General features: G+C 44.1%; 1 protein-coding gene across 1 annotated transcript in view; it reads left to right on the top strand.

The window, feature by feature from the left end:
• The first annotated feature begins 5935 nt into the window (after positions 1-5935).
• The window catches only part of efna3a (ephrin-A3a), a 40617-nt gene continuing 30378 nt past the window's right edge, over positions 5936-16174 (top strand). Inside the window, exon 1 of the mRNA XM_084695498.1 lies at positions 5936-6651. Within this exon, the coding sequence (XP_084551624.1) occupies positions 6542-6651 (110 nt within the window). The 5' untranslated portion in view covers positions 5936-6541. The remainder of the gene's footprint in view (positions 6652-16174) is intronic.

Genomic DNA, 16174 nt, shown 5'->3' with positions numbered 1-16174 from the left:
GTCCACGGAGGTGTGCAGGAGGGGATGGCGAGCGCAATTATCTTAATGGAAGACTGCAATGTGCCCTTTGTAGCACAAGCACCTCTTCACAGCCAAATCAATAGCACAGCCTTGCACGGAGCTCAGGAGTGGATCACCACCATCTCCGCTATCGAGTGCTGATGATGGTAATAACCTGCTTCGCTGCAATTCACAACATCCCCAAATAATGTTGCATCCTCAATCAAGGAAAGATTTTTGTCTCTTTCCTCTCTGCAAAATGTGATGTACAATTTGCAAATAGGTCCTCCAGGAATAAATGTATTGGCTACTACATGCAGTCCCCAAACACACAGGCACAGGTACACATGTGCAGTCAGACACATGCAAAAACTTCGACCTTAATAACCAGCATTATCGACCCCTGCCACATTACAAGACCCTCAGTCATGCACAACCATTTAGCTATATAGAACAATCAAGACTAAGAGCCCTGTTGTACAAGTGCTACTCTTGTGGACAATATATCGTTCATTAACAGAAGAGACCATTTAATTTCAAAATGGCTGCTATACATTAGCTTTAAAATTCCACTCATGTCACCTAAACACCATGAACCATTCATACATGCCTTGGCTGATATGAAATGCCTCAACTCTGTCAGTGAGAAACAAACAAGTATCACTGATTGCTTCGCCTGATTGGCAGACTCATTATCTCACATGGCAGTGTTGCCTAGTAATGTTCTTGAAGCACATTTGGACCTAGTACTTACGTGAACAATGCTGAAATCCCTATCCCTTGAAACAGCTCTCTGGGTGTTCCTTGGTTAGCTGGAGGCCACTCCCCATGGCTTACTGTTAAAGACACTAGAAAAAGGTCCTGAGAGAGTGCGAGATAAAAGTGACTTAAGTAGAAGCTAATATTGTAACCAGACTTTCTGCAGAGCGGCACTGCTCTGTCAATTGGGTCAATACCCCAGTCAGGTAGGCAGGGGAGGGGAGGGCCATCTATCCATCAGAGAGGAAGCAGCACAGAGCACGAGACCTCATTACAACCGGCCGCCACTATCCAACCGTGCCTCCCATCGACAATACGCTGAGTGGTGAGTGAGAGGGTCGGCAAACTTCTCATATCGGTCAGGCCATCGACCACCCATCCATGTTACCACCACTACCACCACCCCCTCCCACCACCACCCCCTCCCACCGGCTCCACGCCAGGCAGGCGGCAATTATTCAGACGACTAATTAGGTCAGTCAACTCCTCCAGCCCCACACGACGACAGACGCGCAAGACGGCCCAGGCTGACCTTACTGGCTCTGTGTAGCGGGTTGTCTGAGTGTTCCTGCCTGGGATTGGTCCCCAGCCAAGGGAAAGTTGACCTAACCGTCGGTTGGACTCATGATTAAGACCCTGAGCCTTCAGTGTAGGCTTGCCAAGATTGCCCCATGATATTCTCAGACATATGATGGAATTAGAGCTGGCAAACTGCAAACATCCTATTGAGTGTAGGATTGGCCTAGCATCGAGAGTACAGTGGTTCGTGACCACAACTGTTCTCAGACAGGTTAGTCTCCGTGGTAGCTAGATGTCTATAACCTTTAAGAAGGTCAGAGGTATTCACAAAAACTTGTTCCATACCTTTTGAAGAACACCAAATATCCACGTAGTTAATGCTCTGAGCAGTGGTGTCGTTGACAGTTAACTGCTGCCCTGCAAGACGTCAATTAACAAACCATCAGGTAGCGGCTGGATCCAAAACCTGCTGTGTCATGTTCTTCCATAATCAGCCCCTTTCTAACTCTCACTCAAACCCAATGAGCTGTTTCTTTTCCCTAATGGAATGCCATAATCCCGCGCCAGTTCTCCTTCAAAATGCACACAAGGAAAAGGTTGATGTCCACACCAAGCCACACTCTGATAGTGATTGTGACATTTCCTGCCCCCCCCTCAGGGGAATATTCACCCTCACGCCACACCCCCACACCCCCACACCCAAATCCTCCTATGCCTCAGGAGCAATAGCTCTTCCTCACAGAGAAAAAGGTCACATGCTCCATTATTTCAAAGTGAACTTTCGACCTAACATTTACAGAGGAGGCGAAAAATAGCTCTCGACTTTAAAGAAACAGGGTTTTGGCATGGTGAGGTTTCTGAAAGGATGCAGATGCTAAACAGTGCTGTTGAGAAACATTTTTTTTTATACTTTTTAATTTTTTTATAAGTAGACAATAAAATGGAAGTGGTTCAAAATGGAGGTGAGCACTCACTGTTCTGTTATTTGTTTTGTGTTGTAAATCAGCGTTAGAGTGAGGAAGCAGGCCAGGTCACTGTCAGTGCCTCAGGCAGTGAGGACGTTTGAATCAGTTGGCTCTGATTCACTCTGCCAACCAGTTGACTCTGCCAGCCCAGTTTCCTTTCCATAGATTCTCATTAGCGTTGGGAATGAAACAAAGTGATGGGATCGAGAGCAAAACTCCGACATCTCAAATGTACAGTGCTATTAACTCGTCAAGGCAATGAGAGGAGAATCAAATATCGTGATTATCCCCACCATCGTGCTAATTCTGCTACATTTACAGATTGATTGCACTCCCCAGTCACAATCTGCTTACAACTCATAGAAAGATGAAATTTGAGCAACTCAGAGAGCCAGAGTAAGAGAGAGAAAGAGAGAGGGAGGGAGAGACAGTAGTAGGAAATTAAAGAGAAACATCTATGGATTCATTGACCTCTGTACTTAATTGCTTCCTTAATCGATCGTCGTCTTGTGGCTTGGTCAGTTGAGACTGCTGATTGGGGCTAGGTTATTGACCCTGTTGTTGATTCCGTATTTGCTTTGTCGTACAAAACCTAATCTTTAGAGGCTTAATAGGAGGGGTGCATTGTAAAAAAATATTGGCTTTAAAATATACTTTACAGACCACATCATGCTCAGTCTCGCGTCAACTTGCTTAGCACACAGATTCTCATTCCGAGGTTTGAGTTTCCCGTTTGTCAATACTCGTTCATACAGTGCATGTTCTTGTCAGGTGTTATTGAACAAGGCCAATGTAAGCATTTGTAAAGTGTTTGTTCTCTAATGTTACGCATTGTCAGATTTCCAAGCTAAGGATCCAGAGCACATTATTTTTTTTCTTTCGACGTCTAGTCTATTAGGAGAGTGCCATGAGGTTTTTACCTGTACCAAGCTCATTGTCCTCCTCTCTCAGAGCCTCAGACCGTCCCTGCCTCTTTCTCCCCAGTAAATTTCCCTCCATCACTCATGCTAATAACTCACTCTCCTCTTTTTGTCTGCTCATCAGACACATGCTGCTCTACCCTCTCTTGTTTTTTGCTCCCTTCTCTTCAATATTTCATGCCATTGAAAGTGCATCTATTTTTGGTCTTCCAAATGCTTTACCACCTCCCTAACTGTCAAAACATAATTTTCTATCTTCCTGCGTCTCTCTGTTGTCTCATACCCCCTCTTGCCTCTCAATCTTCCCAGTTGGGGCAATCCTGTGCAGTGACCCTGAAGGCAGTGGTTTGCTTTGTAGTGACTTCGTTTAACCTTCTCTTGATGTCAAGCATCACATCTTCACTGTATTGGTTATATCAAGTGATGTCAGTGCTCAGCATTTAAGAAACCAAAGCTTTATGGACTAAATCATAGTGATGAAGAACATGGTCCAACTCGTCTCTTTTCTTTTTCAAATCCTTTTTTCCTTTTCTTCTTGAATCTTTACTATTCCCCCCGCTCATTTCTCAAAGGTTCACCCCTCATCCACACCTCTATTTTCTTTCTCTCCCTTTTCATCTTGTCCCCGACATTGCAGAACATTGTGCGTGATTGCTTGACAGATGCCATTATCCAGGGCTTATATCTTCACAATCACATTAGGCATTCGTACAGCTGGGTACTTACTAGAGCAAAGCAGGTTAAGCACTACGCTCAAGGGTACAAACAACCTGGGTCCACCTGGAGCTCAGTCCTACCACAGTCCTCATCACCAACCATAACAACAGCTCACTGGTGGTCTTCTCTCCATTCTTCTGTCTTTCCACTTGGACATCTACCTCGCTTTCTTGGTCTCTCTCTTTTCACTCCCTGATATTTCAATCAATGTCTTCACTCTTGTTTTCTCTATGTGATTATCTGTATTTTCGTATTTTCCATTTATTTTCTCCGATTTAATCTCAGTCACTTGTAGCCTCTCTCTTTTAGCCATCTCTCCGTCTCTATCTCCATCTCTAATGCACCAAACCATTTCTGTTATCCTACCTCTTTATTTCTATCCCTCACTCGTTGTGCCTCCCTCATCCAGTTGTTCTCTCTCTCTCATCTTGCTTGTTTTTGGCACAGTGGGGTTAAGTAAACAAAGGATTTGAAAATACACATTGGACTAGGGGTGAGAGAGGGAGACGGGGTGAAAGACTAGGGAGGTGGGTGAAGTTAGGTGGCCATGTCAACACGGTTCACTAACCCAACACTGAACCGGGGAATCAGACCAGGGATGTTACAGATTAGACCTGTGACTATGCTAACTACTGCTAAGTCCTTGATTTTAAATGTCCATAAGAGTGATCATACAGATGCTATGAATAAAAATTACTTTTTAAATAACTATTAGCGCAAGATTGCGTATCCTGTAGGAGTCTCCTGTCCTGCAGTACCTTCTGCCAGAAGAGGAGCGGATCCTGCTGTCTTGATTGGCTTCCCAAACTGGCATAAGAAGGTAGACTGAAAACAGAGGGAGACAGCAAATATTGAAGAGGAAAAGAGCACAGCTCTCTCGCTTTCTTTTTGTAAGTGATGTGATATCAATTACAAGCCAGCAATAGTATGTGAACATAAAAAGGTTGATTAATGATAACCATTACATCTAAAGAATCAACGTGCCCATAATGGTAGGTCCTGAATAAGTCACAAGGCTTTGGAGAAGCGTTTCCACCATTGTTTTTACTAGCATCAGCTATGTGCTCGTGAGCCACAGCAACAACATTAAAATGTATATATTAGCCAGCATCATATAACATTAAATCATAACACATTAGATAATGTTACTTGGGATCTCACTGGAGATACCTCACCCTCATGCAAATATGTATACATGCACACATACATGCACACAGTATACATTTGGAAGAGGAAGAGTATTTCCCTCATGAAACATACATGATCATGTATGTAAATCTCAAAATGTGTTTTTATTATTTTTGTTTGTTAAAGTAAGCAAGCTAGCGCAAATGTTTGCATGGATGAGTCTTACTGGTTCATAATGGCTCTAACTTGACTGAGGACGCCAAAATGTTGAAAGTGATCGGGTATAGAACGAACACACAGAATAGGAGGATCGGACAGAGTTGGGGGGAAAGTGTGTGTAGGTAGCGTCCTTTCTCTTCCTCTCTTTCATCCCCCTTTTCCCCTAGTCTCCACGGCAACATGCCTGGAGGGTACTCAAGAGAGGCGTCATCACTGACAAAAACAACAGAGGGAGAGGGAGAGAGAGTGAAAGGAGACCAGAGCGAAATAGACAGCGTGTGCGTGAAAGAGAGAGAGTGGGGTAAAACCATGTAGGCTGTCGACCTACTATGCCTTGGATAAAATCACTTGAGTTATGAATTTGAGTTAAATGTGTAAAATAGAAATCACTTGACAGTGAACATTCACAGATGGTGGAATTATCGCAATAACTGGAAGGCTTTGGATTTTATGGTGCCTAGAAGTCAACTTTTATGTGATTGCAGCAGTTAATGAAACAGGCCCAAATGTTTATGCCTGCAACAGGGAAATTAACAGTTCCATCACTCTTGGTAGATAACATGGTAAAACCACCAGCAAAATGAAGCCTGTTAATTAAAATCTTAGAATTCTGATGAATTAATTAGAGTTTGGGTGAGAATCTCTCTCTCTCTCTCTCTCTCTCTCTCTCTCTCTTTTGAGAGAGCGGTTTTTGAGGCAGCGGCAGGTGAGACAACCTTCAATAATTTCTACGAACAGCCCGAGGCTTAACCAAGCTTACTCAATTGTTCTCAAAAAAACTGGGAACACATAATAAAATAAGGATTAACGTTTTTAAATCAACTCTATTTTACCACATAACTGTCAGATTTTCTGTAGAAAGAAGCCTGTTCAGGACGAAAAACGTCTTCTGAGGTGAGTTGCCAATGATGATGAGGTGACTTGCAGCCTACTCTCATCTCTCACACGGGACTTCGAATGTAGCCAACCTGCCTTATCTCCCCTTCTACCATTGTTTCAAATCTGTGGAGAGTAGGCAACATAAAAAGGAATACCCAAAGCGCAGTGACTGACTTCAAAGTGCGCAGCAGTACGTAAAAATAGCAAAGTTGGGAAGAGGATGCAGAAATGGGGCTTGTCGCTATGGAATTTGAGTTAAAGAACACATAAGCAGTCCAAGGAGCATAGCCTATTCGTCTCATCCGAAGCTGCGGGAAACATTTCAACGGCGTTTTGCTGACCGGTAGGATGTTGTGAGACATTCGCTCCTCAGGACGGAGAGACTAAGAGAGCGAAGACTAGAGAGAACAAGGGGTCGCGAGGAACTGAAGGATTATGGCTCTCGCAACGTTTTCTTTCAGCCTCTTAACGCTTGCCCTCACAAACTTGCACCTGGCTCGAGCCAACAACCGGCATGCTGTTTATTGGAACAGCTCAAATTTACAGTAAGTGAATACAAATCCTTAGCTATCGTATGGAGTGTTAGTTTACAGTGTATTGTTTGCTTGATGCTTGTCTGTGCACGTGAGTTGATTGTCACATTAGCAGCAAGAATCAAACCTGTCAGATGTCAACCTTTTCTTAAAAAATGCAAGGACATAATTACAAAGGTGAAATATCACACGTTTTTAAGTTATATAATTTCGCTTAAGAAATGAAAATTGTGATTAATGTTCTGCTAGAAATCAATGACCTACATGCATTCCAACATGCCATTCGTGTCAACAGTGTTTGGAAACGCAAAAGTATATTTTTGTGTTTCAACAGTTTTTTATTAAACAAATGTGCTACCACAGTCCCCCCAAATAATAGGCTTTGTTTGCATTTTGGTAACAGCTGTTCTGCTTAAATGTTGCTAACTGCATGTAGGCAATGTACTGGACAGTCTACTGTATATTTTATGGCCTCTGCTCACAGTTTACCGCCCATCCATGCCTACCACTGGCAGTGATGAGTCATATCTGTCATCTTTTGACCCTCTCCACTTAGTTCTCTGCGTTTGTTGTCTTTCACATTAAATGGACTTCATTGCCCCCAGCCTCAGCCCCTACTTTGCAAATTCAAGAACACACAGCCTCCAAGAGACACACACGTAGACAGACAGCCCCCCCTCTACCGCCACACACATACTCACACACCAAACACTTCGTCCCACCTTGGACTAAAACCCCACACAGTACCTCAGGTACAGTACACCTCCACCTAGACCTTTCTAACTCAATACTTGTTAAAGCAGTTGCGGCAGAGATCGATGTGGATTCTGGTGCCTTTGTCCCCTCATTAGTTAACAGTGAATCCATCTCTCTCACATTCCTTTATCTTCTCCCCTCATCCCACTCTCTGCTCCTCCTCCTGCTTTATCTGTTTTCCTCCTCTGGCCATTTATATTCAACTCAGACTCTGCTGGTCTCTCCTATCACCTCTCTCTATCGCATACTTGGTTATTTTCCTGCCTCTCTTATTTTTCTACTGTCTCTCACAGCCAGCCTGTCCCCCTCAATTCCTTTTTTTTTTTGCATCTCATTACCACCCCCCCATCTGCTCTCGTTGCCTCATTCACCTCCAGAACCCAGGCTGAGAAAGAGAGAGAGAGGACATGACAATAATTAAAAGGGACAGAGAGATTTGAATGCGTCTCAATGCCCATTTTAAGCATTTTGTCAAAATCCAAAAACTAGGAACGGCCCGGTATCCTTGCTCACAGTATTAGTTAGGTATCTTAATCAACTCTTTGAATTAAAGTAGCCAAACGAGCACAGTACAAATGGCAAGTCAAGTTCCTTCTAGCTTCGGCTGCGATTGCAATTAAGTGTGTCAGTATGAATATGAATCGAGGGGAAGCATATTAGAGGAGACTAATTAGCATTGAGAGTGTGTGTTCAAAGTGCTGTGAGGATTCACAGGTTTGTGAGTGTCACAATCTGTATTAGCAGTATCTATCATTGTTAATTATTCATTTGCTGTGTGCTCCGTTTAGAATGACTTGCACAGCATGAGCATGAGAACGGGTTGTACGATACCATCATTCATCAGGTGTTGGCACATTTGGCAGCTTAATATAACATTTTAAAGAATATTTTCCCATATTGATGTATTCCAGGGGTAATAATGATGTCTGTGTGGGACTGGGGCTGTGTGTGTATGTGTGTGTGTGCTTAAAATCCCCCCCCCCCTCCACACTAAGATAAGAATCTGTAAAATAATGCAAAAATTGACCCAGTTTGCAGGTAGCAGACAAATCCACAGAGGCAATGGCAGGAATACTGATAGGCGATCAAGCTTTAAAGGCCGTAGGCTTCAGGCCACTACACTACTGCTGTGTCCACAGCCTACCGCAGGCCTCACTTACCCGACCCAGCCGTGGATGCTATCTCAGGGGGAACAGTGAGGAGCCAAGGCTGGGGCAGAAGGCCAGGGACCAGGGGTTTCAGGGCAGAACTGTGGGTGAAGCCTCGCTGTTATACCCTTGAGCGAGGGATCCAGCCCAGATGGCTACAGAAAATACCCAGCTGTGAAAGATGGGATCACATGGAAACCAAGCTGTTTGTGCGAAGGCCATGAAAACAGCTTGTTATGGTTTCTGACTCTGCCGCAACTTCAAAGGAATATTGCCATTTTGGCATAGTTATTGCAACAGTAACATATCCTCGTAGTTTTCTAAGTACAGCATGTCACACTGTAGGATAAACTGGTTCATCTTCTCCACTTGGAAACATTCTAAAGAGGTGTCACGAACGTCCAGACAAAGTGTGTTGGGGTTATACGGAACCTTTAAGTGCTTTGATTTCAGCTGTGATTTGACTGCTTTAGCGGCTGTACACTATCTCCATTAAAATGTGTTGCTCTCAGCTTCCACTCTCGGCTTCCGCTCGCAGCAGTGCGCCCAGCCAACTCGTTACAGATGTCCCTGCTAATGGCTGACTGAGGCAGGAAAAAACGCACGCGCAGGCCATTAAATCATCTCGGATCTGAGGCCATCTGCCAATTAGAGAAGGGAGATGTGGAACATCTTGAGGAGCTCGCGGGAGCCGTGAGCGGGAGCCTGTGCGGCTCCATGGAGTCACATCGCCGCCGCCAGTGGCCCACACTCCGGCACCCCATCAGGTGTTGGCCGTTGTCACTGGTGACACGGACCCGCAGGCTCATAATTGGCTGCTCTCTGTCAACATGATCAAAATAACAGTGTGGCTTTCACTCAGTCACTACAGCACTTTTATCCCCCGGATAAAGGCTCACAACTTAGCAGTTGACTAAAAAAATAAAGACTGCCAGCCAGGCTTTGTAGAGACGTGGGAGGGGAGCTGGGAATCACTGTGGAAATGTAGCCCACCGTATTGCTCATACAGCATAGCCATGGCTTTCCAAACAAGATAAAAGCTTTATGTTTCCCCTCCTGGCAGACGTCAGTGAGTTATTGCTCTGTGTGTTTCCATACCACATGCAGTGACCCTGATTTGAGACATTAAATTGAGTCTGTCAGGACCTCCCAAGCCAAATATAGAAAAAAACAACTGTTCTTGGTACACCATATCCGGTGTTACAAAATAAATTATCACCTTTACAAAGCGCTTTCCTGAGAGTTGCGCAGGGGGGTGGCGGGGGAACATGATCAATGTGTAGCAGGTCTGCCATCTTACTCAACCACATCATTAACCAGTGGGGCTGTGTGGGGGTGTGGTGAGGATGGGGAGGAGGGGCTTGGGGACGGGGAACTCTGGGGGGGGGTGTGGCTAGGGGAGATTTGTGAAGAGTAGTGACATCCAAACTTGGTGGTCTGAGATACCCACCGTGAGAGGGACAGTGAACGGTCAGAGAGTAGTGAGACAGAAAGTGGATAAGGGAGACAGGAGGGAGAGAAAGGAGAGGAAGGCGGCAGTTAGGGGAGGAAGGCACAAAGATCTAGTTGACCGATCTACTGAAGTGAGAGAATGAAGGATAGAAGTGTGAGGAACATTTCGGAGTGAAGTGGTGGTGGGTAATGAATAACAGGAGATGGGAGTGATGGAAACTGTGCTGGAAAGGTAAAGGTAGAGTTTGAGATTGAGTGAGAATGATTGAAAGACGAGAGGGAGTAGGTGGGAGTGTTATAAGTTTTTGGTTTCATTTTTTTTCAAACCACGTTTAAAGTTATTTGTCGACTGCGCTGCCGCTGCCGTTTCTGGGGAGATTATACTTGAGGGAGTTGACCGATGCTAATGTAGGCACACGTGGGATCATTCATGTGGACCAGTGCTCAAAGACAATAGTGCTCGGCCTACGCAATACAGCGCAACCGGCGCATAGTGAGACACTAGTGGATTTGCTAGATGATTACATGCAAGGCTGTCTGCTTGACTCGCTCTCTGAGCAGTCTCGCCAATTTTGCATACAAATGCATCTTATTCACTGGCATTCAATTTGTTCTTTTCCACATCCATTGTGCTTCACAACCGTCTCAAATAACATTAGATAGCATGCAAATATTTTTCCAAGTATTTTTTCCCCCTGTCTTGTAGTGCCAGGCTGTGGTGCTGAATGATAATAAAGTGTTTAACACGCTAAAACGTGTACAGTGATTTTCAGTACTGAATTAAGTGTTTGTTTATTTATTCATGCAGTTTGATTGTGTAATTCAAAAATGTTTAACAAGTGTGTTTTCAAATGTTTTCATGTAATATGTTCAACACATAATACATTAAGTACATTGGCAAGGGCTGTCAAAGTGCACATGTGAACAAAGATGGGGGTAGTCTAGGTGGACTAGGGACCAGTTTTTTTTTCCTTTGATGTATTTGGTTGCTAGTCCAGGGTTAGTCTTGCAAATAGCTGAAAGGATGTTTCAGCTAAAAGCAAGCTGAAAGGATATTTAATGGTTCTTAAGGGTCCCAGGGGTGAGTGCGTCAATCAATACAACTGCATGGGATGGGAATACTGTACTGGTTCATGGCTTTAAAAAAAATAAACACTCAAACCAAGGCTGCACGCCCAGCAACAATCAATCCTAGACCATCAGGTGATCAATGTTCAAATGCATTTTTAATTTGATTTCGGTGTCAGTAAATTGCCATAAAGTATTCTTGGGGTGGATTTGAAAAGATCAAGTATTGACTTTTGGTAATGTGTGTGTGGGCACGCTGGTGCAGGCTTGCAACACAGTACCTGAGTTTAGGCCTTGTCATGGCAGTTTTCTTCACACCTGTTGAATTCAGACAAAGGTAGAACCAGGAAAATAACAGAATGTTTCAATCAATATATGTTTTTAACATGCTTACAAGCAGAGAGACAGTGAACTCCTACACTAGGTCTCTAACGCACATTTCAAAGACTTGCTTTCTAAAAGGGCTTCAGATAGTCAGTGGACTTTGTGCACTTGCGCAAACAAAGTATCTACAGATGTCACACAAGCATTGTTTCCAGCAGTCAGGCCAATCCTTACCTAACAGCAACGTTTTACCTCAACACAGGTGGGCCTTGTACTGCTGCACAAGATGAGGTGGAGGATTGGGGGATTTTCTGAGGCAGTGAAGTGTCACCTTGTTTTGAAGGTCCCTATCAGATGAAATTATCAACATATATTTTTTCAGCAAGATAATAGTGTTATCAGTTTAACAGTGAATGGTTTTTCACCAACAGCAGAAAAGGGGCTGACCTGGTTCAGATAGTAGAGTCTACAGTACCACTGATGTGGAAATGTAGTTTGAAGTACATTTTCTCTGGTATAGAACTGTTCCACCTAGTTACATGGTGATATACAGTATATAATCGTAATATTAAGTGTTGCCCAAAAATGTCACGCTAAATACCTCCCTAGGAGTCTTCCTAACTAAACTAAATTATTATATAACTATTATATTACTTTGCAATATTTTGCATACCCTACAACTGTTGCACATTTCGGCATGAAAGTCCTGGAATCAGACAAGCAAAGCTCCAATTTATTTCTGCCACGATAGTGCAAAGAGTCGTGGTTTCATGAGACTTGATCTCACAAGATCTGATGACAATAATCAGTCCTGAGTGATAAGCCACTGACATTAATGAGTGGCTTATCTTATCTGTTAAAATAGCCCTCCGTGGCAGGACTACCAAAACTGCAAGCAAAAGAACAAAGTACTCCAGCGCTACCTCTCAACCTCATTATCATCAGAAGAAATGCATTGTGGGCATTGTAGTCTCCCTTCAAGGGCTCTGTAGGGAGGTGCCATGGGACCAATCTGTGTTAGGCCATGGCTTCTCAAGATGAACATGCAATGAAAACACAGGCCCTTCACATACTATCAAAAGCCATTAGTATTCCATCCGCTCCAAGGTTATAGAGACTGCACTTAACCAGCTCTGTAAACCCAGAGGAGATAGCCCTGATCCAGACAGGTATAACCAATTTCAGACTCAATGATTTGAATGCAAATATTCCTTAGCAGAGGCCCTTCTTCTTTCAAACTCCTTTTCTTTTGGTACGGGACTCAGTGAGCACTACAGTACATTACTCCGGCATTGCTGTGAGGCACCCATCTCCTGTTGGGAAATTGTATTGCCTTTGTAAATTGTCTGCCATGTAGGAAAAGATCAAAGCCACTGGATGGTGGATGATGGTCACCAGACAGATCGGCACCATTAGTGTAATGGACATTGCTACATGGACTGGAAAATATGATGTACTTTGTCAATAATGTTATTTTTGTGTCTCTTCCATAAGGGCCTCATCTTGTGTGTGTGTGTCTGTGTGTGTTTGTGTGTGGAGACGGATCCTGCTCTACTACAGAAGCTGAACTAGCACCTTCAATACATCCCAATTCCTTCAGTTTACACACACATCTTCGCCCTGTCATATCTTGTTCACTGATTGTGTAACTCCCTACAGCTCCTGAGCCACCACGGATCTTTGCCCTAATCCTTATGAGTACTTCAACAATGCTGTCAGTTTTGAACAGCAGAAAGTCTCCTCTGAGCTCCATAGTCGAGGCATTAGTCCATTTATCAAATGGGGGCCATTAGAGTTTGGATGTAATAATTAGGGATTCTGTTATAATTGAGAATTTCCGATTGAAGCTGTAATTATAGGAAGGTTTGAGACCCTTTGACAGCTGCCATCTTCATAATGAGGACATCTAAAGAAAATTGAAATCTCTCTCCAGTGATTTGCACATTTTAAAGTGACTAAATGTAATTTGACCCCCTTTAACGGCAGCAGAAGCTGCCATTGCCTCTAGAAGTTGAGTTGTCCAGTTGTACTGCTGGGGGCTTTAACATTTAAATCAGGACAACTTCAAGCGAAACAGTTTCATTACAAATATGATAGCAGGCTCTTTCGAGCCTGAAAGTCAGAAGTAAGTGGATTGGACAGGAGGGCTACCTGAGGGTGCAAAATGGAAGTGAAACGATTGCGTGGTGAGAGAAGGGAACTTGGTTTAAGAGGGGAACTAATGGTGATCTCACCTTTGTCAAGAAAGTAGCTGTTCTTTGAAAGAGCAATTTCCAGTTTAGACTTGTATCTTTACCAAAAAAAGAGCTTCCTTGAGCTTGGGATTGACAAAGTCATGACAGATCCCATGTCAACATTTAGAATACAAGACAAACATTATTAACTGGTACTCAAATATGTACTTTAAGTCTGGCAATGACACTGTTCATCGGTCCAGTTTTGCTGTCCATGTTTAAATCTCCTCAACCTCATCATTTAATCTGGTCTCGTGTTGGCCTGCATCAAAAATCTATTTGGAATTCATTTGCCGCCTTGATGTGTAAATTTGGTGATGGTTTATACATGAGCTACCACTACATGCATAACCATGCCTTTTTTCTTCATACACATGCACATGTTTTAATCCCTGTGTTATTCACGTTTATTTAACACTATCTATACAGTACGTGACTCATTCCACACTCATCTTTGTATTCCTTCAATGGGCGTCCCCTCATTGGTTCAGTGTATGTGCGCTTGACTGAGCTGTGTGCGTGTGAGTGTGTTTGTTCACCAAGGTATTTGCTATGTCAGTTATGCATTGGTACTGTTGGTAGACTTTGTATGCAGGCATTCTTCATCCTTAGTTCATAGCTTGTGTGCCATTTTATTTTTGTATGCCGGCCTGTAACTGTATGTCTGACAGATGACAGTATTGCACTCTGAGAATAGTGTATGGTTTGTGTATACGTTGAGCTGTGTGTGTGTGTGTGTGTGTGTGTGGCAGAATACTGTAGCCAAGGGGCTGTGTGTGTATTTGTGTAAGGACTGACATGTAGTGTGTGTGTAAAAGGGTTCCGTCTCGGTGTAATGCCATGTGATGTGTTTAGTGATGGTGCAGAACGATGCAGTACGGAAAGGGGGGGGGAGACACACAGCGATGAGCCCAGAACCCAGATCCTCAACACGCTGTGTGTGGGTGGACTGAATATCAATGTCCTGCTGCGCTCTGTGCATGTGTCTGTGTGCCAGTCTGTGTGTGTTTTTGACGGAGAGAAGGGGGGGGGTGGGATTTTAAATCAGAGTGTCTACAAGTTTTAGCGTGAAGAAGACAGTGCAATGCACGTCTTTCATTACTTGGCAGTAATTTCTTTTTCAACGTATATTCATGTGGGAACCTTGTTCCTACTGTATGTGTCCCGGTGAGAACAAGATACTTATCACTCCCTGTCTCCCACCCCACCGATTGCCGGCATTTCTCTACCAGCTCACAGACCGCAGGTGCATGTGAGGTTTATGCGTGAGACACAGCTCTATTTCTCTGTGCTGTTTGAAGTGTTGTTGCTCAGCCTCCTGTTCTTGCTCTGTTCTCACCTTGTGTGGAGTCAATGGGAAGTCCCTGCGGGCCGCGCTCCACCGCATTGCCGTGCGTGGGCAGAGAGCGGACAGTCCCGCCCATTACCTCCCTTTCATTTAAAGCCGCTCTGACAGCGCGTGTGCGCACGTATTGATGGGTAGACGGTAGTAAGAGGAGCGTTTGTGCCGGATGGGATATCCTTATGTTAGCTAGAGGATGTGTGTGCTTGTATGTGGTTTTCCGTGAGTAGATGGTGAGGAGATAGATGGTTGTGATAAATAAATGTGCTTTTACATCACTTAAAGGATTCTGTGCCACTTCCCAAGAGGGTGTGAGGGGAGAGGTGGTAAAGGTAATGCCGATATAACCAAAAATGGAGGCTGAGGAAAGATATGTATTATGGGAGAGAGGAGGGAGGAAGAGAGGTGAAGGAGGTAGACACAGTGGAGGCAGAGACGTTAAAGGAGATTGGAGACAGTGGAGTGGGGAAATGGAGGAGAGGGATGCAAAGGGAGATAGATAGAGGCATTGAGAATATGAATGTTGTCAGGGAGTGGAGTCTCGTCACAGACTTGTACCCTTTCCCCTTCCTCACACACAGACACAGTATACAAAAACAAATTCAAGATGCTATTGCACCCTTACAAACATCGCGCTGATCTCAACACTCATCAGACTGCAACATTTTTCAGTGTTTCTAGAACCATCCAGAGGAACCACGGAGACTGGGTACGCCAATAAACAAATGTCACCTCACAGTTGTACAGTCCATGTAAAGTCAATACTGGAAGAATTCTGGAATGTTGTCCTGGAGATAGAATACTGAATGAATCATTCTGGCTAATTGAGAGGTGACTTATCTTCCATCTTTACCCATTTGTAATATCAGGCCGCAGTGCACCGAGGTAGGCTGTCTGGGGCTCCAACACCTGCTCCACTGGCCAATTTACACACAGAAAACATTGACATTCACACAGACACAAGCATGCGCACAAACACACACACACACACACAGTGTCTGCTGAGTTACCACTGTGTCAGGGTTTCCAGATCCCTGCCAGCACCTGTCACCAGCTGGATCCACAATAAGCTGCAGGAAGAGGGGGAGCAGAGAGCTGCAAGTGTAGGAGGGAGAGAGAGAGAGATATATGGAGGGAGCAAGAGAGAGACACAGAGAAAGAGAGAGACATATAGGGAGGGAGCAAGAGAGAGAGAGAAAGAGAGAGAGAGA

The sequence above is a fragment of the Hypomesus nipponensis genome, chromosome 4, assembly GCF_054491055.1.
Source record: "Hypomesus nipponensis isolate SF chromosome 4, ASM5449105v1, whole genome shotgun sequence".
Lineage (NCBI taxonomy): Eukaryota > Metazoa > Chordata > Actinopteri > Osmeriformes > Osmeridae > Hypomesus > Hypomesus nipponensis.
Note: the sequence above shows the minus strand (reverse complement) of the source record. Positions and strands in the feature narration are given on the sequence as shown.